We start from the raw sequence: 23,928 nt of genomic DNA, 5'->3' as shown, positions 1-23,928 counted from the left end.
TATTGTGTCCTACTGATGCCTTGATCTCTGCCTCCCATTAGTCAGTATAGGACCTCTATTCCCAAGAAGATCAGAGGCCTTACACGAAATTAATTTCAGTTCTCCACATCCTCAATTATGTAAAGATTTCAGATGACCTCCAACACCCACCCATAGCACCATTCCCATTACTTAAGATTGTGCTGCTACTTTTTGTGCATTATTTTCTGCTGCATTTCAGCTATCTCCCTTCAGCTGTTGTTTACACTCAGCTGCTGTATTTGGCCAAACTGGCAAGCCAATACTACAAGTTTCCTGCCTTACTTCAACCAGAGAGGAAGTGGCTGTATCTGACGGGTATTTCCACACATTCATTATTATGAACAGTATCTTTAAAAATTTTAATACTATTTCATGAGAAGAACTTTAAGACAAGAAGATTTTCAGTTATAAATCCTTTGGTCAGGCAATGGCCAAATCAATCTTCTCTCAGGTAACAAGACAAGAGGTAATGGCCTCAAGCTGCACCAGGGGAGGTTTAGACTGTATATTAGGAAAAATTTCTTCACCGAGAGGGTGCTCAGGCATTGGAACAGGCTGCTCAGGGAAATGATGGAATCACTGTCCCTAGAAGTGATCAAAAACTGTGTAGATGAGGCCCTCAGTGACACAGTTTAGTGGTGGTCTTGGCAGTCCTGGGGTAATGGTTGGACTTGATCTTAATGGTCTTTTGCAACCTAGTTGATTTTATGATTCTATAGTAGTGTTCAATGTGATTGCCAGATGATGACTGCCACAACTCTCTCACAAGCAAGTTCATGACTTTGATCAAGCTTCTAAAAGACGGGATGATGCACCACAAATCATCATCACAATTAACATCCTTCCCAGCAATATCAGCATGCCTTTTCCATACGCAGCCTCCCCAAAGTATCTTCCCTCATTTCTGGTTTGCACATAACAGGAGTATAAATCCCAGATAACAGGGTCAGACCCAATGGCCTCATCGGAGTGAGCAGGAACAATGTACATTGCCTATGGGAGGAAACAGATCACTGCAGGATACAGGACATACCTAGTGCAGAGTATTGTCATTTTAAATATCTCCTGAACATAACAAGACCAGAACAGACTGAAGTACACGAGCCTAAGAAAATGAACTTTGTTCACTTTATCAGCTCTGAAATGCAGATAGACACTAAAAAAAAACAAACAACCAACAACAAACAAACAAACAAAAAATCCCAAACCAAAAAGGTGAGTCACTTAATTGCACTATGTTTATAGTGAATCACTGCACTGGCCATAAAGAGGTTTGAAATGATTTATTGTGAAGTCTTCTAAAGACTAACTTCTAAATAAAGCTGAATAGCATAGTCAAAAATGAAAGAAATATGCAAACGGTATTCTGTAAAGACGGTCTGTGACTACTGATAACAGAGATTCTAAAGGCCTATTTATCAGCCCCACTATTTGAACACAACACAACTTTCCACACAAGCTGCTTTAACACACATGTCAAATTCTGGCTAGCTATTCTGTAGCTCCCATGGAACAGGATTTTAAGACTGTCTGGATCACTCCTGTGTGTAAAGCTGCCAAAAGGCCCTTACAGCTCTCCAAGAGCCTGAGCTTCTCTTGCATTTGCAGGATCACTGCCAAGAAGGTATTTCAGAGATCCATCCCTTATCTGTTACAGCCCCACAGAGCCTCCAACATATGTATCTGCCAAAATCCCCTGCAGAAAGCCTCACCTATAGCACAGCTACCATAATTTTTGTCAAGGAACACAAAATTAATCCTATTTTGCAGTGACCTAAATAGATTACAGGTTCTAGCAAACCCACAGAAAAAGCAGAAGCAATTCTAAACACTACAATAATGGTACCTTCAGACAGGACATGAGAAAAAGCGAAATAAAGGCAATAAGACTCTAAGGGTGACCCCAAAACTTGTAGAAGTTCCACAGTTTGAAAAATAAAAGTTTAAAATTTAAAACTTACAGAGGTGTACACACAATGATGTTTCAAAAAGACATTTCAATACAAACCAGGATTGAGGAAGTTCTGTGCAGAAGGAAACTTTGTACACAGAACAACAAAAAAGGTTCGCTATGAATGTTTGTGTCTTTTTTGTTTTTAAACACAACAGAAACAATATTTGACAATGTTCTTTCACACATGAAGTCCATTTTAATTATAAATACATATATCTTTAAAATCTTTCAAGAACATCAAATCAAGCAACTGGATTTAATTCCCAAAAGAGAGTGCAAAGGAAATCACCAATTAGTCTTACAGCAATTTTCTTTCCCAAGAACAATCTGATACATGGTTTAGGGTATTTCTGGTAATACAACAAGCAGAGGAGAAAAAAAAAGCACCAGTCTTTTCATACCAACAGAAAAAAGCTCAGAGGAAAAATCCAGTTTCTTGAAATCTGAATGGAAATCATGCCAACTATTTTCATTAAAATATAGTAACACTTACTCTCCTAGACTTCGGTCACAAAATGTAAACGCGTTTCAGGAAGGAAAAAGAAATCAGTTATAGTAAAGGAAATTACAGTGCAACAAGAATAATATTAAGAGGGTTGTACGGTAAATTATAGCAGGATTGTTTGGCATCTCACTGACTATGTTTTTAAAAAACTTTAAAAATAATTACAGTACTTCTCATGCTCTGCAGGTAAGCATCTGTATTTACATTTGCAGAATTAATAAATAACGAATATAGCATGAAGCACTTTCTTTACATTTGTATTTTAAATACAACAAAAAAAGTAAGAAATCCATGGGCTTTATTATATTTTTCAGTCTGTGAAAAGATGTGTGCTCACCACATATATATTTCACACCATTATCACTGATAAAAAGGTAAACAAAGAGAAGCAACATTCCCAGCAACCATGAAACCAAACTGCTTCTATTATCTCTCTTGAACAATGACCCAAATAAAATAGGAAGTCTGCTAACACCCTCTAAATAAGCAAAGACCCCTTATTGAGAAAAGCCAATCAATGGTGAATCCAAAGTAGCCACTATTTCCACTAGGAACACTACTCTTTCATTACACAGAGCTCAAATTTGGAAGTTTTTAGCCAATACACTCCTCAGGGAGTCCTAAATGCCAGGCAGAACCTAAGAAAGTACCTGCAGACTATATGGGACTTTGTATATGGTCATTATTACAAACTTCACACGGTAACAAACAGCACTTCAATGTGAAGAGTGTTTAAGATGCTTGCCTATCAGCAAGAGCAAAGGATAACAGAATAGTCTGGATTGGAAGGGACCTTTAAGGATCATCTAGTCCAACCACCCTGCCATGGGCAGGGACATCTTTCACTACATTAGGTGGCTCTAGAACCATCATCCGGCCACTAGTAAGAGCTAGGAGTCACCATAACCTTTACCGGAAGATGAAAGCAAGACCGGAAAAGATAAAGGAAGTCAGAGCCCTACAGACTAAACTATTTCATTGTCATCTCTCTCAGAAAGAGAATCTGAAAAGAGGGAGGGGGTGCATTTATCACTTACTCATGGCCCAGCAGCCACGCAATGGAAGCTGTCTGGCATTTATTTATATGAAGAGGAAGCACTAGCAATTTGAAACAAAAGCACACCCAATACTTTGGATAGGATTATATAAAAGATGCCTGCTTCCAGAACAGATTTTGCCAAATAAAACTACTAGTGAATTCTTTAACTCAAACAGCAATCATAACCAAAACTGAAAGATATGTTAGGTTGCAAAAGTGACCCATTCAGAAAACTGGCATCTTGCAGCAGAGCAGCAAACTTAATTGTCATTTTTACAGGTGATGATGATAAGAGGTGTTTTGGATGTGAAGTTTAGTGGTACATAATCTTTATACAGTTCAGAATATTATAGTGAGGTAAGATTGTACTAACAGGGTCTCCTTCAAACTGCCAAAGTTTTCTGATCCTCAGTTTGAGCAAAATAGACACTACTGTCTGTTAGTTCATGGATAACGCACCATCTGAAGTATTTTGCAACACTGGTAACAAAAAGAAACTATTTTGTAATAAGTCTCATGTATTTTTAGTGGGAGTTCATTTTCTTTAAAAAAAACCACAAGAACCCTTCCTTTGTCAGAAACATTCAATGTCAGCATCAAAAGAAAGGTGAATAAACAAAGAAATGATTAATTATTAAATAATTTTAATAAATGAAAGTTAAAATAACTCTACTTCAAATACCAGCATTACATTAGAAGCAATTAAAATGGCTATTCCAAAGTTAAACCATCTTATATGCTCACCTCTTTCTGATCAACCTGGAGTGCTGATTTTAAAATATCTCTAAGCTGTGTTAATTGTCTTCTTTCCTCATCTTGTGCTTGTTTAATCTTTAATGAAGAAAAACGGGTTAAAAAATAACATTATTGTTTCTTTTTAATCTAGTTCTTCCAAACTTGCTATTTAATTGGTTCATTCTTCTGAGAAACATTTAGCAGGAATGAAAACACATAGAGAACAGATAACACAATCAGTTTGTTTTCCTTTTAATCCTCAGAAAACTTAATAGTGGCTAGCATGTTGCTGGGTTAAGACTTTGATATTGCCTCACACTGTTCTTGCTTCCTGTATTCAATTTGAAACCATCTATTATTTTCCACTTAGTCAGTAAACATTTTAGAGCAAAAGCTGTTTTCCTAACAGTTTACACAGTGGGGTCCTGAACTCAAACTAAGGCTTCTAGATATGATATTAGACAAAATTTTACTCAAAAATCTTCTCAAAACCTTAAAATGCTCGCTATTAAAACCGCCAACCTGAACCAAAATGATCACAGTTCTACTGTAAAAAACCTAAGTTCACAACACAAATGTGAAAGGTTGTTACTCACTGTATAAAGATCTGTTGAGAGTGTCTCAATTGAAGGCTTAAGACTTTCAACTGCTTTTAATCCATCCTGAAAGAAACTTAAAAAGAAAACCAAACTGATATTAAACTTTAATTTGTATTTTCTGTTTAAAATGTTGCCAAAGGAAGACATGCATATTATTATGCCATGCCATAAACTTCAAAACATTAAACATCTATTTTTTATGCATTTTTGACTGATCCACCTCTTTATTTCCATAATAGCTTATTCCATCATGCAAAATCCCCAATTAAATTCAGAACTGTCACAACAGAAGTTTGCCTCATTCTCACCTCAAATACAGGTTCTCATCCCACTTTCAGAAGGCCCAGAACAAGCAAGATTCATTTGTAGAACATTAAAAGCTTTAGTGGATATGAAACAATTGTGACTTCTTGGAGTCCAATAATTTTCCTTCTGATATAGTCTTCCCACTAAAGGAAAACCCCTTTGTTTCCCAAGCATTAAGTCCTATATGCAAGCTGAATATGCTACATCTTATTGTATCATATGTATTTTTGTATTGGCACAGTAATGTTACCTATGCCAAGTATAATATTTTCACTCTGGGAAGCAGGCACAAAAGCGGCAAAACAACACAGCATTTATGTTGTTGAAATTTTATTAGACGGACAGAGAGGATAAATGACATACTACAAGTGAAACTGATTTTAAAAGCAACATAGCTACATAGGGAAGAATACCTACATAGATACAGACTCGTCTTTTAAGATGAAAACTTACTGATTTGAACAGGTTAACACAGTGGCTCTTTCAAGTTTATAGCTATGACTGTATTGCTATATTACTGATCTCTAAGGCTACCATAAAAAAATTGTTCTAATGAGAACTTTGTGTTGCATTACCAAGTCCTCCAATTAATTGGAAAAAGAGTAATTCTTTCAATATAGTTTTATCCCACTACTTATGCAATTTATTTTTCTTGAGCACAGAATTAATTTAGATCATTGTTAGATACATTCAAAAAAGCCTGTCAGAACTAATGGACCACTAACTAATAGACCAAACTAATAGCTCTGTTTCAAGAGTAGTTTATAAAATATGCCAAATTATTGTGCAGCGCTCCTTTGGAACAGACAACTAAATTCTTAGAGACTAGCTCAATCTCATTACATGTTTCAAAACAAAAGCAAAGATTAATCTATGACAAAAGCAATTTGTCAAAAGCCATCAGCGAGAACAGTTGAACCTTAAGATTTTTAAAAATCTAGGAAAGTGTTACGATGATGCTGGAAGTTTAAAACAAAACACTGCTCCAGTTCATGTGTAGATATAATAAAGAACAGTAAAACGTACTTGCATTGAGCATGAAAATACTTTATCAAGTTCTGAAGCAAGTCCACTCCTTTTTTAATCTTGATTTCATTGACTTTCAGCAGGTACTGTTAAAACAGTAATCCACAAAAGAAATTATTAATGCCACAATATTTTTTAACATTTTATTTTCAGTTATATTCCAACATGCTTTAACAGTTGCAAATTTAGAAGACCTAATAGAGAATGCACGAAACAGTGGCTTCAAGCATTAAGGACACAAAAGCAAATGTTGCCACTGCTGATTTTGATGCCTGGTGGGGACACTTCACTACCATTAACCCAAATTTTCAAAACATCCTTCATGGCTCTTAGTGAAAGCCTGTGTTAAAGCAGTAAAAGTGTCTGTGTAGTAAATTTAGCAATCCATTCTTAAACCTAGCAGCCCATCTAGGTATCTGCCTCACTAGTTGTTAAATTCATTGCCAAATAGATGCCATTAAGGAAGAAAAATAGCTTACTCAAAAAAAGTTAGGGATTATTTTAACCATATTTTACATCTGCCCTCTGATTTTATTGTTTTCTCTATCAATTCCTTGTACATAGTAATTACAGCAAATTACAGTTTAGCAAGAGATTTTAGAAATCTAATGTCAAGCTACAAAAAAAAAAACCCAAAACCCAGAGTGTAATTAGTGTCCTTTTGCATCAGGCACAAAGTCAGTATTAAGTGACAGCTCCTCCCCACAATGCCACAGCACGGATGATGCCAGCATGCAAGCAGAAGTAAGACTGACCAAATATTTACAGAACTGTCCATTAAATAAAAACAATTTTTAACCTCTGCTCAGACAGTGACCTTCAAGTAAAGGAGTGAAAGTTTTCTTAGCAATGTTCTAATGCATCTGTTTTATCCCTACCTGCAATACACCCTAAATGTTTTAACCCACTAAAATAAAGCACTACCAAAGGTTAGCTTTCAATGTTGCAGTTTTTATGCTGGTTCAGGTGAACAGACAATTAGCATAAATGTAGACACATGTGCTGTATAGCATTTAGTTAAAAGAATCACCTCTCCAGCTTCTATTAAATTAAAATGGAGCTCTAGGCATCTGGTATTCAGTTCATTGTCACAATTCATTAAGAACTAGCCTATACCTATGATACAATTTCAATATGTCACACTTCTGATTTACTCTCAAAACAAAGTCCCCTTTTGTGACTATTCAGAGGTAACCAAGTATAAACTTATTTTTCAAAATACCCCAGAAGAAATGCAGGATACACTTCAGCTATTCCACATTGTTAAGGTAACATAATTAATTTTATTATCACTACAACTGACTAAAGTTAAGTCCTCTTTTACTGTGACACAGGAAGAGAGATGCATCTGTTCCTGGTTGTTTCTTAGGAAGGATACAGATGGGCAAGTAACGGGCAACATCCATGTATTTATTTGGTACTCAAATCCCTGCATTAGTTTTGAATACTTTAGTCTGACTCTGTAAAAGGAATGTGAAGCTTTTCCACTAAGTATCAGTGCATATAGTTGCTAAAAATGGCATTCAGGGCAATTGCTGCTAAGCTATGTTGGCATGAGTCAAATTAGCTCTAATAATCCTAGTAAGACCAGAAAAATCACCGATGGTATATTTTGGAGTTAATGCATAAGAAGAACAAACACAGCTACTTCAATTCCCAACCACAGAACCTGACAGACACTTCAATGAATCAAACCAAAAATATTCACATCAGATTTGACATACTGCAAGAATCACATAGATTTCAAAGTAGAAACATTCTGACGCATCTTGAAAGACAACTGGATTCCATCCTTAGCATATTTTTTTCAGCACCAGCCGAACAGCATGCTAGACTGGAGTCTCTCCTCATAATAACACAACAGCTGTCAGCATAGGGAACAATTCAGAGAATGTGCTAGTGCTTAAAATAACTTATAGTGAAGTAGTAAAGGTTTATTTAGTATAATCCCTTAGTGTGTAACTGAACTTTGCATTATTTATTTATTCTATAATTCCTTGTTAAGTGAAATTAGAAAATACCTAAATTCCCTGCAAAGTTAGAACATCAGGGTAAAAAAAAGTGTTTTACCAAATGGAGTCCACTAATACCATGGTATTTCCCTTTAAAATCACTACAATCACAATTGCTTAGTCACCACTAAACAACCAGATCTTTCAAATTTTCCTAAAAATATTACCAGAACAATATGAATTTCATACTGAATCTTACCTCACACATTTGTAACTGGAAAAATCTTCTTTCTTTCTCCATCTCTTCTGCGATTTCAGCACCACTTATTTCCGTACGGATCATCCCATGCAGCTTAGCATGCTCTTTTTTCTCCTTCTCTATTTTTGTACTATAAGGCAAACAATCAGTCAATGAAGTGAGAAATACAAAGCCTCTCAGGAAATCTGATTATTCACAAAGTCTACTGACAAATGCAGAGCCAAACTCTTATAGCTCTGAATATGACTTACTTCCAGATGACATTTCATTGGAAATTTGACAATGACTAAAGATCAGCACTGACATACAGTAGCTGAAATCTAATTCAATCATCTGTTAAAATAATGTCCTGATAGATATTTCAGAAGACTCTAAGTGAGTGGAAGATTCTAAGTTTTTCCCTCAAACAAACAAACACACACACAAAGAAAAAAATCCAGAAAGAAAAAAATGAGAATTGAGAATGTAGGGGATATTTAATCCCAACAGACCAAACACTGGTTAACAGAGTTCAATTATGTCACCAGATTTATTGAGTCTTGCCTGTCATCAAGTCATCTTCTATATATACAGGGTTTCTTAAGCCAAAATCACAGTTGCCATCTCTACTTGCTACTGAGCCAGCTGGCACTGGGAATACCAGCCGGCTGGCTGTGTTGCAGACTTCAAAGTCTGCTAGACCAGCTGTCCTAATTCCCTGAAAGTTTCCATGAACATTTTCCAAGAGTTTGAATAAAACAGGTTCTCCTACAGAATATAAATGAATAACCAGTGCTGCCATACAGTATAACTCCTTTAAACACATGCATGTTACAGCTAATTCTCCATATTATTTCTAAAGGCAGTAGCATAATCATACTATCCAGTTAGACAAGCCTGATATGAAAAAACAATACTAATAAAATACATGAGGGTGTTTACTTTTTGGAGAAAGAATTTTAGTTTGCCACTTGTACTGTTTGGAAGCTGAAAATGCTGGAAAGAGCTTCCTGAGGAAATGCTATACTGCTTTTGAACAGGAGGAAACATTACACAGAAATACAGGAAGCAGAAGAGAGGAACAAATAACACATGCACTGTTGTACCTCCTCTTGGACAGTGAAGTGTCTCTCAGCTGTCTCTCTGAAAAGACAACATGTCTCAAGTGCCTTCTTAACCTGATGTTAACGTTACCCAAACAGCCTATGGGAAAATGTCCTAGATGGGCTAAGCACTTCCAGTCAACAGCATATTCTGTACTTATAATTCTTAAGAAGGATGGATTGCTTCCTCTAACACCTCAAGCAGCAAGAGAAAACCAGAACTAATCCCATTAATCTCATCCCAGAACATTCCCACAGGGAAACATTTTGAACAGCAATTTAAAAAGCCCAACTGTGCTTTTGGTACTGGCAGGCACAACAAAGCCAGCCTCGTGCAGGATTCCAGCACCAGCAGATCTAGCCACCACTGCACTCCTCCTCAGACCTTCACGTCCTGCCAGAAGCAGACATTCAGAAGGAAATACTTCTTAAAATATTCTGAAAACCTTCACTTGAATGAATAAAATCTCAACTAACTCCAGAATGCTCTGTTTTCATCAAAAATAAGCCCGTACTCTTACCCACTTACTGCCAATTATGCCATTTTGTAGCCACAGAATACAGAGTCCAAACATGAGAATTAATCAGACATCAACTGTGAACAAGGAAGATAAACCATTACAAAAAGCTTCACAGAAAATTACAAACATGCAGCTCCTTTCTAGCACACACTCTAGGAGAGTTTATAGCATACTTGATAGTTCTAAAAAAGTCACACCTCAGAGCAAAGATTCACTATGGTTTTAGTTCTCTCAATTTCCACATTAACTTAACAGTTCATGAGACTCGGGAATTCATTGAAATGTGAGTCTAGTAACTATCAACTGCCACTGTATTGTATTTTCACTGTTTACAGAGAACAATACCCAAACATAAGGATGACATAATCACCTCCAAAATTTTAAGAGTTTATTAACATGTCATGAGATGTCTCTAATGCTCATTAAAGCAAAGGATGATTAATACTGCTAAAGAGTCAAACATTATGCACGATATTACAGCATACATAGCTTAAAGAAATTTAATTCCTTTTAAAGAAAGAGCTAGATTTTGGTGAAGGAGTCCTTTCTATCATAGAATCACAGAATGGGTTGGGTTGGGTTGGAAGGGACCTTAAAGATCATCCAGTTCCAGCCCCCTGCCACAGGCAGAGCCATCTTCCACTAGACCAGGTTGCTCCAAGGCTTGTCCAGCCTGGCCTTGAACACTGCCAGGGATGGGGCAGTCACAGCTTCTCTGGGCAACCTGTGCCAGTGCCTCACCACCCTCATAGTGACAATTTTTTTCCTAATATTTAATCTAAATCTACTCTCTTTCAGCTTGAAGCCATTACCTCTTGTCCTGTCACTGCATGTCCTTGAAAAAGTCTCTCTCCAGATTTCTTAAATCAAACTCCACAGGCAAAAAATAGTTAAACCGAGACTAAAGCATATGGAGATCTACCAAGTGATTCAAAGAAATAAGCCATCCTTGAAGCCATTTTCCAGAGCTTCAGTCTCCACAACTTCAAAAACTTCAGAGACACTTTACAGAATAAACCAAACCACCTCTCGGTGACAAGTACCAGAGACACATGATAGTGCATTTCGCTTTTGCATTTCCTTATTATTTATGATTTTAGTCTCTAACTAATTTCTGTAACCCTGAATTTAACCTGCTCTTTTGCTACAGTATTAGGCTACCACCTATCTGACTGATACTACAGAGCACTTTGTTTCTAGGGAAACAAAGAAACCATGTACAGCAGTGTTGCATTCATATTTTCTGAGTACTATATGTGGACTGTGTTTCCTATGCAAATGCGAGAGTCAACTCAGCTTCAAGTACTACTCTTCAGTGGCAAAGACAGCTCTACGATGTATCACTGTGAGACTGCCAAATATTGCAGAGTATTCAGCTTTTCAGGCAGATCAACTGAACAAAATTAGTAAGAAAATTGGGAAAACACTAAAAAGTCCTCTAAAAGCAGTAAGAAGGAAGCAAATGTTTCGTAAAGCTGCTGCTATTGAAGCTCATACAGTACATGTATCACATACGCAGACTTTGCTGACTAAGATAAAAAACCGAGCACACTTCAGTCAGTTTACAATGCAGCTGCACTAATATGCAGTGAACTCAGATCTGTGTAACAGACAAGTGAAGCTGAAATACAGGGCGAAGAATTACAGAGAAGTTAAACAGATACAAAATTAACCTTCTTGCCCACTCAGTTGCCACTACATTGCTATTTTTACAGCTCCAATTAGAAAAGCAACTGTTTCTCAATATAAATTTTAATTTTTTCAAAGAAGTCAATTTTGTCATATAGATCATGGTATAAATGAACATCAAGGTAGGCATACTTAGTTTTTAAAACTTTGAAAAAGATGAGACCTATTTTCCTCTTTCACACACCAAAGACTGGTATCCATCTTCAGCCAGTAAACAACGGTTAAGCAACCAGAACACACTGTGCACATGCAGCAGCAGTGAACTGGCTGCCTGGACAGCAGCTCTTTTTCTAATTCCTCTCCCCATACAGCAGTAGGCCAGGCTGACTCGGGGTACATATGTCAGAAGGTGCAGAGACTGGGAATAGCACCTTGAAGGCACAGACTTGAATAGGGAGCACTCTGGAAAAGGGAAGGCTTCCAAGGGCTATTATGTTTGATAAAATAATATTATACATTATAATTTCAAATATCCTTCCTTTGTCTAGTCTTCCTTTTCAGCCTGACTCTCCAAGTTCAGCTCTGACACCCTAGCCTTTCAGCAAAAAAGCCTCCATCTACTGTCTGCCAAGGCTGATGGCAGGATATGTTATCACCCAAGTCCTGAAGGAAGAAGTCATCTTTTCCTTTTGGAAATGCTAGAAAGCTTTCCCTTTCACTCGTCCCGCACCGCAGGATGGAGGAAAAGAAGACAGAACGAGCAAAACACATCCAGATCTTCCTAGTATTTCAGCATATGATCTGCAGATTCATTCAAAGCTTTTTCCATTTAATTAGCAGGTAATCTCTTTCAAAATAAAACTACTTAGCATGAAATCTCAGTCTCAAAGCAGTATATTGTGGATATGGTTTATGTGGATTTTAGTAAAGCATTTGATACTGTTTCCCAAGCATTCTCCTGGAGAAACTGGCTGCTTAACAGCTTAGATGGGTACACTTCTTGCTGGGTGAAAACTGAATGGACAGCACAGCTCAAACAGTTGTGGTGTATGGAGTTAAACCCAGCTGGTGGCTGGTCAGAAGTGAGGTTTCCCAGGGCTCAGTACTGGGGCCAGTCCTATTTAATATCTTTATCAGTGATCTGGATGAGGGAATTGAGTGCTCCCTCAGTAAGTTTGCCGATGACAGCAAGTCAGGCAGGAGTGTTGATCTGCTGGAGGGAAGGAAGGCTCTGCAGAGGCACCTGGACAGGCTGGATTGATGGGCTGTGGCCAGTTGTATAAAGTTCAACAAAGCAAAATGCGAGGTACTGCACTTGGGCCACAACAACCCCAGGCAATGCTACAGGCTTGGGGAAGAGTGGCTGGAAAGCTGCTCAGTGGAAAAGGACCTAGGGGTGCTGACTGACAGCTGAACATGAGCCAGCTTGTGCCCAGGCAGCCAAGAAGGCCAACAGCATCCTGGCCTGTATCAGAAATAGCGTGGCCAGCAGGGCCAGGGCAGTGATCAATCCCCTGTACTTGGCACTGGTGAGGCAGTACCTCGAGTACTGTGTTCAGTTCTCAGCCCCTCATTGCAAGAAAGACACTGAGGTGCTGGAGAGGGTTCAGAGAAGGGCAGTGAAGCTGGTGAGGGGTATTGGGTCTCTTTTCCCAAGTAAAGAGTGATAGGACAAAAGAAAACAGCTTCAAGTTGCCCCAGGGAAGTTTTAGATTGGATATTAGAAAAGATTTCTTCACTGAAAGGGTTGTCAAGCATTGGAACAGGCTGTCCAGGGAAGCGACGGAGTCCTCATCCCTGGAGGTGTTTAAAAGATGTGTAGATTTAGTGCATAGGGACAGGGTTTAGTGATGGACGTGGCAGTTAATGGTTGGACTTGATGATCTTCAAGGTGTTTTTCAAACTGAATGATTCTGTTATTCTATTCTATAAATCTATATTAAAGCTACCTTGTTTCACACCTTCATTCTATTTTCAAGATGTGACCTGCATTTTGTCTTAGGTACATGCTTTGAAAGGAAATATGGCAGAAATATCTATGATCTACAAATATAAATTACCTACTCAGTCAGGTAAGAGCTCTGAAGAAAGCCTGCACAATTTCCAGAGAAATTTTTGTCCTATTGTTTAAAAAAAATGAATTTACCAAACTGGAAACAACATCATGTAATGAAACAGCTATGCAGACATCTTTACAGAACACTGGAATAAGAATTTGTTCATTCTCTCATTGACTTCAAATGGTTCAGAAACAAATCATTAATGATAGAGTTATACCTAGATATGAGTGCTTGTGTTGCTGCACAGTAATGTAATGCACCTCAGCCTACTGGCTTGATCTTATAATGCCATAAGCACATTCAAGCAACTTGTTCTCTTCACTGTGTATAGCAGACCTCATGCCTGGGTTTTAAAAATAAAATGGCAAAGGAGGAGAGGAAGCCAGCCTTCCTAAGAAAAGCTTGTTGGTTTTCATTAAGCGTTTATATTTCATAGCATTAGCACAACACTGATTAGCAGAGGACTTCTGAAGATAGTATATATTTATAGGCCTAAAAATAAGACACCTTTATTTAACAAAATTAACATTTGTTTCTCTTCAGGTAAGACAGGCTTATGTCTGGAATACAGACACTGCTATTCAGCTAAAAATATGAGTAACTAATATGCTTCAGTAAGTTTATGCTTCTATTTCCTGTGCACAATTGTTACAATGCCTTTACCTCAAAATCTACCACAACAGGACTGATTAAACTGAAGAATGTGGGTGAAATCTGGCTCACTGCCTTGTTGAATATAATCTGCCTGCTGGGAGAATGAGCAGTTTTTATGACATACGTACTCCTTCCCCATATGCTCCCTCGGCACGTCTGCCATTAGTGTTTAAGTACATGGGGGAAAGCAACTGCCTCAAAACAAAAAGAGCCCAGTCTGCATCAATTCTACCCGCAGGACACAGACTAGTCCTGCTGCGGTGCTGTAGTAGCAGGCAGCAGCGCCTGGATCTTGTACAGGAAACAAAGACTGTAACTGTGGTCCTAAGAGAAATGGACTGCTTTTAACTACTTTAAAGCTTTAAAAACATTTTAAAATCTTTCTGGCTTCAACTGAACCATATTAATGATCGACCGTGAGAAAAGATGAATTAGTCATGAATGTCACCTGAGGATGTTCCCAATTTTTGACTGAGGTAGGCTTGCATAAAGCTATGGGTTACTTGCTCCTCTTGCTCCCTTGCTTGAAAACAGTCTCAATGTTTTAAGAAAATTGGTCCATCCTTCCTTCTTCTATTACTTCAGGTGATCTTCAGGAAAATACTCTGGAGAAGTTACGTAGTTAGGGCAAAGAAGTTGCATAATAATCAACACTGATGGATGGTGATCCAAGAGCGTAAGAGTGGATCTTAAAACCACTCTCCCAGACAAGACTATATATACAATTTTAAAACACAATTACATACATAGTTCGATGCTTAGAAATTGTTACATGAAAAACAATTGCTGCAGGTGAGACTGAGGCTAGCTTTGCCAGTCCCTTTGCCCTTTTCATTAAGGCAGAGACTGCAAAGTTACTACAACAAAGAAATTCAATCAGCGATTAAGAATCCTTGAGATTATTCTGCATCCACCCACTGCCACAGACAACCAAAATGTGCAGCTATAAGTTCAGATCCATTTGAGACGGCCACAGAATCAAAACAGTTATTATCTTAAGAAACCTCAGTGGCATGTATTACAGCAATTCAGAAAAACCTCACTGTTTTCCTACATCCAAAATTTACTAGATGATGAAGCTAACATGAACAGATTCGGGCTCAAATAACATTCTCACCCTTGCTTGAAAATTACATCATTAAACCTCCCATCTCTGATTTGTGAAGACCAATGCTCAATAACGACAGCTGGCAACATCTCATCTGAGAACTGATCTTACACACAAGAGGTGAGTGTCTCAGGGAAGTTGCAGTCTGAATTTAACTCAACAGAACTAAGAAAAACTGGTCTGCTCCTTGGCAGAGGGGTAAGGCAGCTTGAACTAAAAACCAGTATTCCCTGACTGCCAAACTTAAGCCACAATAAGTAATACCTGCTGTTATAAAACAACCACAAAATAAGGGGGAAAAAACAAACCCCCTTATTTAAAAGAACTTTCCTGAAGACAGAATTCCTGGGCTCCCTATTCCAAGCCTCAAGCAGATGATCCTTGGTCTTGATTGAAGTGAAGGAGTCCAACAGGCTAGACTAAGAGCTTTAAACTCTAGAACGCGTAACTTTCATCTAACCACTTTAAAAAGTATAGTGCACTACAATTGTACCAGCCCACCACCTGGAAATGTCACAGAAGACGGTAATGGGTCTGAAAGAACTTCCTGATGAACATGTGCTACTTTCAGTTCTTGCACGTTGAATAACATGACACACAAATGGCTTAGAAATCAGCACTGCCAAGGAGGTGTGCTTCATTTGTTAGAGTCTTGCAGAAACTACATAGGAAATTTGTAAAAGGTATCTCCTTACAGTGGAAAAAGGAGTCGGTTTTGCATCAAAACCCAAGTGTCTTATTTGAAAGCAAAGTAATACAGCAAGCTTTCTAAAGGGCTGATGGTTAAAAGGGAAAAAAAAAAAATCTCACGGTATCATATAAGCAGTATTGGATTCAATCCCACAGACAGAAAAAAAATACGTCAACATCCAATTTTCAGGTCCTGAATGAATTAACATGCACAATATTTCCATGTATCTACTGCCCTTAAACTGAAATGAGAACCTCCAAATACCCAGATTCTAATATATTTTCTATGGGCATTTTTATTTTTCAAATACTTTAATAATTTAAAAAAACAAATGAAAATATTTCTGCAGTACCTGACTCTGAAACAGAACAACTGCTCTGACCAAACCAAGGTTCAAAGTACAAATCTTTACATCACTGCAACATACTCATCCTATTCTATCAGAGATTTTTAAAGCATCAGAGACCTTGGTCCAGTAGTAATAGCATTCTCGGTATATGTCCCAGCAGCGTGCAAATGTATTTTAAATTCCGCACATAAGCTTTGCAGGATATTACTATGAGTAAGTTACACATAACTAACCAAGTTTTCAGATACAGCAATCAAGCATTGGTAGACAACAGCAGACTAAATTACAAGACTGTTCTTCACAGCCCATCCTCAGAGATCAACTATAGCCATGGGTAAAGATTACAAATCTTAATTACTTCAACAGCCAATAACTGGCACAGCACCAAGTGAGATCATTCACTGGTATCAAGAGCATGAAACACTGCAGCCATCACAACCTTTCAACAATTCAGACTGTCAGACTGGAGGTTTATCTCAGTAGTTCAGAATACCTTCTTATGAAAGCCCAGCTATAGCTAGACAGCTTCAAAACACAAAAGCCACTCGGGTCCTCCGCACAAAGTGAGTCTAAAAAGCAGTAATTAGACCATTTCTCATTGTTATTCCCAAAAGAGATAATGACATTTAGCTAACCTGCTAAACTTGTTGCTTTTGTAAGTAAACCAACTACAGGAATAATTTCTGAAGACTGCACACAACTTCAGATGTGCCAACTCAGAGGGCATCAGAAAATCCTTATAACTTTGTGCAATCAAAAAAAATACAAAATAATCGTGCTAGATTCTCAGCCAATGGAGGTGGCTGGGGATCTGGAAGTTTTTATGTTAAACAGCGTCATCATATGTGATTCTTCTGGACCTATGTCATTAGAAATGGTCTGACACATGCAGCAGTGTCTCAGATGATCAAAGATGCTCGATGTGTGACATGAAACTTAACTGATAGTTACAATCCAAGTAATACTGGAATGAGGAATAAAACTTGCTACAAAATTCTACTTCAGATACTATAAGCTGTGCTCATACAATTGACTTGGCCAACCAGGAAACAACTGATGTAGGGAAGTAAACCACTTGAAAATTTATAAGGTACCAAAATTAATTTGTTTGATCTTAGGTACTGAGCTTTGTTGACTAATTTGATCCATTTCACTGGATATAAAATTCAGTGATTAAACCTGATTTTACAGCTGTTTATACTGTGCATCAGGCATGTTCAAGTAAGTGGCTTATTGTAAGCTGGGCTGAGACACAACATGACACACAGCTGACAAGTCTCAGATAGATACTCATCCACTTCTACTACACAATACATCTGTTGAGACCATTCACCATTGGCATTAAATGCAGAAAACATCAGCATCTTTAAACAAACTGCATTAATTAAATGCGGCTTACTAAGGCTCCTGGTACTGGACTGATCTAGAATCATGCAGTTTTAGAATGGCAGCAGCAAAAACCCCCACCAGCCTTACCACCTCATTGGTAAGTGCCAAAAGCTCAGCATCAAATAAGGTCTTACGGAACTCTGCATTGGGCACAGTCTCATAAGTTTTGCTAGAAGCAGAGACATTACAGTCATTACAAGGGTTTTAGGCTAACAAATCCAGAACTAAATCTTGTTTTGCATGCTCTTGATATTTTTTGCTAAGACATTTCTAAACACTTAAAGTATATAATTTCTTCTGTGTTCTTCAACTAAAGAAAGTTGCTAATTACACTGAATTAGTCACTGATGAGGAGAAGAAAAAAACAACAAATGCTTAAAAGGACATCAAGTGCAATTATGTTGCTGCACTTTTGGTAGTCAAGTATGAAAACACAGGGTGGCTAACTTTTCATTTTATACAGTAGTGTCCTCCAAAAGCACAGGAAGGCAGAAAAGGAAGTGGACTTTAAAATGCAGCAGATTACATGATATGAATATGCATACTATCAAAAATTAGGAATAATTCTTTCCCAATTAAAACAAAACTTTGTCAACTGAAGTGGAAGAATATGCAGTGGAAAACATGCACTGGGATATTACACTCATTACTTGGAACTTCGTTACGCAAAGTGGTCTACCACAGACACTAACTGTCATGGCACACAAACACAAGACAATTCACTCATTTAATAAGCTGTATATTACAGAAATGATTGTATCTATGCACTTCCATTTTCACACAGCCCCAGGTTTTAAGACACATACACTTTTGTTTCATAGTCCTTCCAAGCTTTATCAAAGGGTTTTTTCAGGTCCTGTCAAGAGATAAGAAAAACCAGTTATTTACATGAAAAATTCTGTGGATCTATCCTGTGTCCTTCTTAACACTGAAGACACACCTTGACCATTTGCAGCACCTACCAGAATAAGGGACTCTACTCTTTCTTGAATAGCTCACCTAAGAACTGCGTAAAAGCAATCTTGCAGATAGGAAAAACAATTCTGTACACAGAATTAATAAACCCGTGCTTTTAAAAGCATCTCTAGGATGATTTTTACAGCTCTGTCTTACTCCTTAAAAGGTGTAACCACATATCATCCCAAGAGCACACTATGCAATTAATCAAATAGGCTATTTTCTCATCATTCCATCTCTGGCTCCACTGGAAAGAAGTGCCTGTCCTGAAGCTGCAGTACAGCCTTGGCTAAGGACTTGATTAATCCCACTAAAGTTAAAGAAGTCAATTTCCAACTGACTTAATGAGAACAGTATAGGCCATATGCCTTGACATAACTTATTCTGTGAGAATTTTTTAATTACTTATGCTCCAAATTCCTTTATTTTTTCCCCATTGAAAAAGCCAATTTGGATAAAATTATCTTAACAAGATGTAAAATTGTTTCGCTGATGTGAAATGGGGTGTTGGCTGGTAAGAAACTGAACATGACCGAGCAGTGTGCACTTGCAACCCAGAAAGCCAACCGTATCCTGGGCTGCATCAAAAGGAGCGTGACCAGCAGGTCGAAGGAGGTGATCTTGCCCCTCTGCTCTGCTCTCGTGAGACCTCACTTGGAGTATTGTGTACAGTTCTGGTGCCCTCAGCATAAAAAGGACATGGAACTGTTGGAACAAGTCCAGAGGAGGGCCACGAGGATGATCAGGGGACTGGAGCACCTCCCATATGAAGAGAGGCTGAGAAAGTTGGGGCTGTTCAGCCTGGAGAAGAGAAGGATGCGTGGAGACCTCACAGCAGTCTTCCAGTATCTGAAGGGGGGGATATAGGGATGTGGGGAGGGACTATTCATTAGGGACTGTAGTGATAGGACAAAGGGTAATGGGTTAAAATTTAAACATGGGGAGTTTCGATTGGATATAAGGAAGAAATTCTTTACTGTGAGGGTGGTGAGGCACTGGAATGGGTTGCCCAGGGAGGTTGTGAATGCTCCACTCCTGGCAGTGTTCAAGGCTGGGATGGAGAGAACCTTGGGTGACATGGTTTAGTGTGAGGTATCCCTACCCATGATAGGTGGGTTGGAACTAGATGATCTTAAGGTCCTTTCCACCCCTAACTATTCTATAAGTCTACTCTGTGTCTAAAAATACAGCATTTGAAATTCTGGTGGAGTTCAAGAGATCAGTCAACTACAAAAAAAAGTATTGTTAACTGTCAGGCACTGGGAAAGCTTTGCAGCTACAGACTAGGAACTAATTTTTACCTGTCAGCTAGTTATTTTGACCATTATAAAATTAAAGCAGCAGTTGATTATTTTCTCAAGTCAGGAACATGTGGCAACACTGTACTGTAATAAATGTATTTATTCTGACACACAAAAAGAGAAGAACAAGGAATGAAATGTGGTAAGCAAGCAACACAAAGGTAATATGCCTATCTTACTAAATAATCTATTTATCCTCCGGCAATATACAGAGACCATTTTTAGCCTATGTACATTTTTCCTTCAATGTCCTAAACAATAGCTGCCAGTCACTTCCTGTTTGCTCAGTAGTAAACGAAGCATAAGCCAAATAAGTTTGTTGTCTATAGGCTTTGAAATTTATTATAAATATAGCATCATTTGAGTCCAGGTTACTATTATTTCAAATAGGAAATATCCTCAGGGCACAAACAGATTTCAGCTTCGTTAAGGAAAATCCTATGCACATGCAGTCTAATGTGTCTTTCTTAATAATCTGCATAGTTCCTGATAAATTTAGAATGCTAAATAGTATGCTAATAATAATTATTTAACAAAGTACTATCCCCTGAACTAAGTAAATGTCTACATTTTTACACCTCTTTCTTTGCTTACCTTTTATATCTCATGGGTGCTTTTAAAGCTTCTCCAATGTTGTTTTGTATACATAATCAAGAGTTTTTACGTGAAACCACAAAAAGAAGGGATGACTCTATTCACCAAACAAACCCCAAACAAAAAAACCCTCTTTATTAACCTAATACCTTACTTTAGTATCCTATGCCTTCTAGCACATAAATACAGTAACTAAATGTATTTATTGTATCAACAAATATATTATATATATATAAATTTTACATAGAAATAAGATAAACATACCCCTTTTACTCCTTTTAAATCTCCTTTCAGCAAACTGTCCAATGGAAAAGTGATGATGTTGTTCATATTCTGAATCTGAACAAGAAAATTACAACAAACATTAAGTATAAGAACATAAACTGTCTTTATTCACACAAAGTTTCACATGAAAATCTTATGTATTAATTTTCTAACCCTGCTTTATGAAGATGTTTATCAGTACAGCCAGTAATCAAAGAGGGAGGCAACACAAGTTAATTAAACTTACTCTGGAAACACTATAGCCCAAGTCAGCAGGAAACCTGCAAAATTACTGCTGCTGATAAATATCTCATCCAATAGTGACTTCAAAGGAAGACCACTGATTCTTACATCCCCCAATTTCACTGTTTAAATTATATGAAAACAATCATACAGTTTTTCAGCACTTACATATTTTAAGTTACTAAATATATTTTAATATTTTAAATTAATCTTATTTTCCCAGTCTCTTCAGACCTATTCCAAAAAAATACCTGCTACTCTCAACACACAGCATCTTACTCTGACAGAAGTTACAAAGAAAGCTGGCCTATAAAAAAGCTACTATTTAAATATTTTCCATTTAATTTTAATAAAGTAATACATCAGCCTTATTAACCTCATACAGATGTTGAAATAAGGATTTTACAAGCTCTTCAGTATGCAAGTAACTGAGGAGTAAACAAGTAATTCAAGAAGAAAAAAAGGAATTTTAAATGAAGACAACAGAAAAATAATCATGGTTTAGGTAAGTATCTATAGTAATATTTTGATGGGGAAAAAGACTGAAGAAAAACTGTATTAATAAAAAAGTAAGCAGCATACACCAGAAAAAGAAAGGCTTCCTGTCCAATCCTTTATGATTCAGAGAAAATGACCCATATCTTGAACATGACGTCTAGACAAAGAGTTTAAACTGTAACAATTCAAATGGATTGCACTGAAGAGTAAAATATTTTAGAAATACCTGATAGAAAAAAAATCAGAATAACTTCTGCTTTGGATGGATTTATATATCTTCTGCTGTTATTGTTCACTGTTCTATTAAAATGTGATTTTTTTCAAGAAGCACTGAAATACATATATGAAGATGGATTTTAACCATTCAAAATAGAGAAAGAACTTTGCATCATGTAGCAACAAATTCTTCTGTTTCTTCAAGAACAATGTCAGGAACACCAAATTCCCTTTTAATGTAGCCCATCCAGAGAACAAATGACACTAACAGGAGCTTCAAAAAAAACATTTCCAACTGTGATCCTTCAGCCTCCCCAGAATGGAAAAATATAAAGCATTATCACACTATAGTTACATGGTGGCCTTACTAGAACTCAGTCGTACTACATCATCTTCATTATCAACATAACCATGGTCACAGTTAATAAAATTTGATGTTGTAGACATAGGAGACAAGTGAAAAAGGTTTCAATCACACAAAACATAGATAAAAAACCTAAAAACTTCTAGAAGACGACAGATGGAACATGTACACCTATTGATACACATATCCAGAATGGCTATCAGGATGGAGGAGGAGAAGAGGTCTCATCTAAGATACAATCCTATGCAAAGTTTTCTACTTAGTTATTCTATTTTATGATGCAGTCAAATGTCTAGCCTAGAGATCAACACTTTCATAGCCTTCCTTTAATTATTCTTCAAATCTAGATAAACAGGCACAATGCAAGAATAAAGCATTTTTCAACAGCACACTCAAGACAGCTATTTTTTCCTTAAGTCAGAAAAGAAAAAATGTCCCAGATATAGTCATACAAACATCAATCAGCCTCCAAAAGAGTCCTGGATGTTACCTAGAATTTCATGAAGTCCATGAAGTCCATGAAGACCATGAAGTCCAAGCAACTTTAAAAAGAGAACACAAAAAAAAAAAACCTCCAACATTCTTTTCTTTTTCAAAAAAGTTTGGAAAATGTTTGCCTGTTCAAATTAATTCCTTCTTTGTGCTATCACCTGTATGTTAGTATCAGTCCATTGTATTCCCTATGTCCTATTTTATTTGCAACAAATGTAAACATCCATAATGCATAAATTTGTCATTATTAACCTAGTTAGATGAATCAGACTTGCTTGTATTTATAAAGCAGTAAGAAATATAACAGAAGTCTTGCATTCTTTTCCCCCCTTTCAGAAGCTTAAGCTGAACTAAAAATATAGACCCATTTTTTTGCACGAAGAGAAACATTAATATGCTGCAGCTCCTACTCTGTGTGTGTACATGGAGCTAAAATGTATTCAACTGCCCCTACATTTTGACTATTTGATATTTTAAAATATTCTTTAAGAAGAAACAAGAGCAAAGGTGCAGGAAAGCTTCACCAAAACTCAAGTCCTGTCTCTGAGGAACACCAGCAAGATCCATGTGTTAAAAAAAAAAAATAAAAAATGCAGCAGTTAAAAAAATAAATAAATAGTTGACCTGGTTTCCACTTCAACACTGCTCTTTGGCAGACTTGCAGTTTTCTTTTGACAGCTTCCAACAAGACAACAGAGAGAAGATAATGAATTAAAACTTCCTAAGCTGGAGAAGGCTCAGAGGAGAAGAAGAAATGGCAGGAGGGGGAACATAAAAATAAACAAATATGCAGCTGCCAGAAGCAATGGTAGAGGCAACAGGCACGCCAACATTTGCAAAGGGGAAAGAAGACTTTCAAGCAGTTGAAGAGCCTGTGGCTAAACACTGAAGCTGGTATTTGCCATCCCTTCAAATTATTTCAATGAGTTTTTTCCAAAACAGGCTGCAGTACTTCAGAGATTTTCCAAATACAAGGGGGAAAAAACCCCAACAAACAAAGAACCAACCACCAAACCAAAAACAACACAAAAAAAACCACCAGAAATTTTCACTCCTTTAATAGTTAAATAATTTTCTTAACACACAGATAAACAGAGCAGATCTTAAACCATTTCCAATT

At 37.3% G+C, this 23,928-nt stretch overlaps 1 protein-coding gene across 1 annotated transcript in view; it reads right to left on the bottom strand.

Annotated features, from left to right (window-relative positions):
- ASAP2 (ArfGAP with SH3 domain, ankyrin repeat and PH domain 2) overlaps positions 1–23,928 on the bottom strand; it is a gene marked incomplete at both ends in the record, with an annotated part of 95,634 nt that overhangs the window by 36,493 nt on the left and 35,213 nt on the right. Inside the window, 6 exons of the mRNA XM_080615928.1 lie at positions 4,264–4,350; positions 4,851–4,926; positions 6,186–6,271; positions 8,397–8,526; positions 18,686–18,735; positions 20,996–21,070. Of these exons, the coding sequence (XP_080472054.1) occupies positions 4,264–4,350; positions 4,851–4,926; positions 6,186–6,271; positions 8,397–8,526; positions 18,686–18,735; positions 20,996–21,070 (504 nt within the window). The remainder of the gene's footprint in view (positions 1–4,263; positions 4,351–4,850; positions 4,927–6,185; positions 6,272–8,396; positions 8,527–18,685; positions 18,736–20,995; positions 21,071–23,928) is intronic.

Source organism: Psittacula echo, assembly GCF_963264785.1.
Source record: "Psittacula echo genome assembly, chromosome: 4".
Lineage (NCBI taxonomy): Eukaryota > Metazoa > Chordata > Aves > Psittaciformes > Psittacidae > Psittacula > Psittacula echo.
The sequence above is the reverse complement of the archived record's forward strand: the minus strand, read 5'-3'. Positions and strand labels throughout refer to the sequence as shown.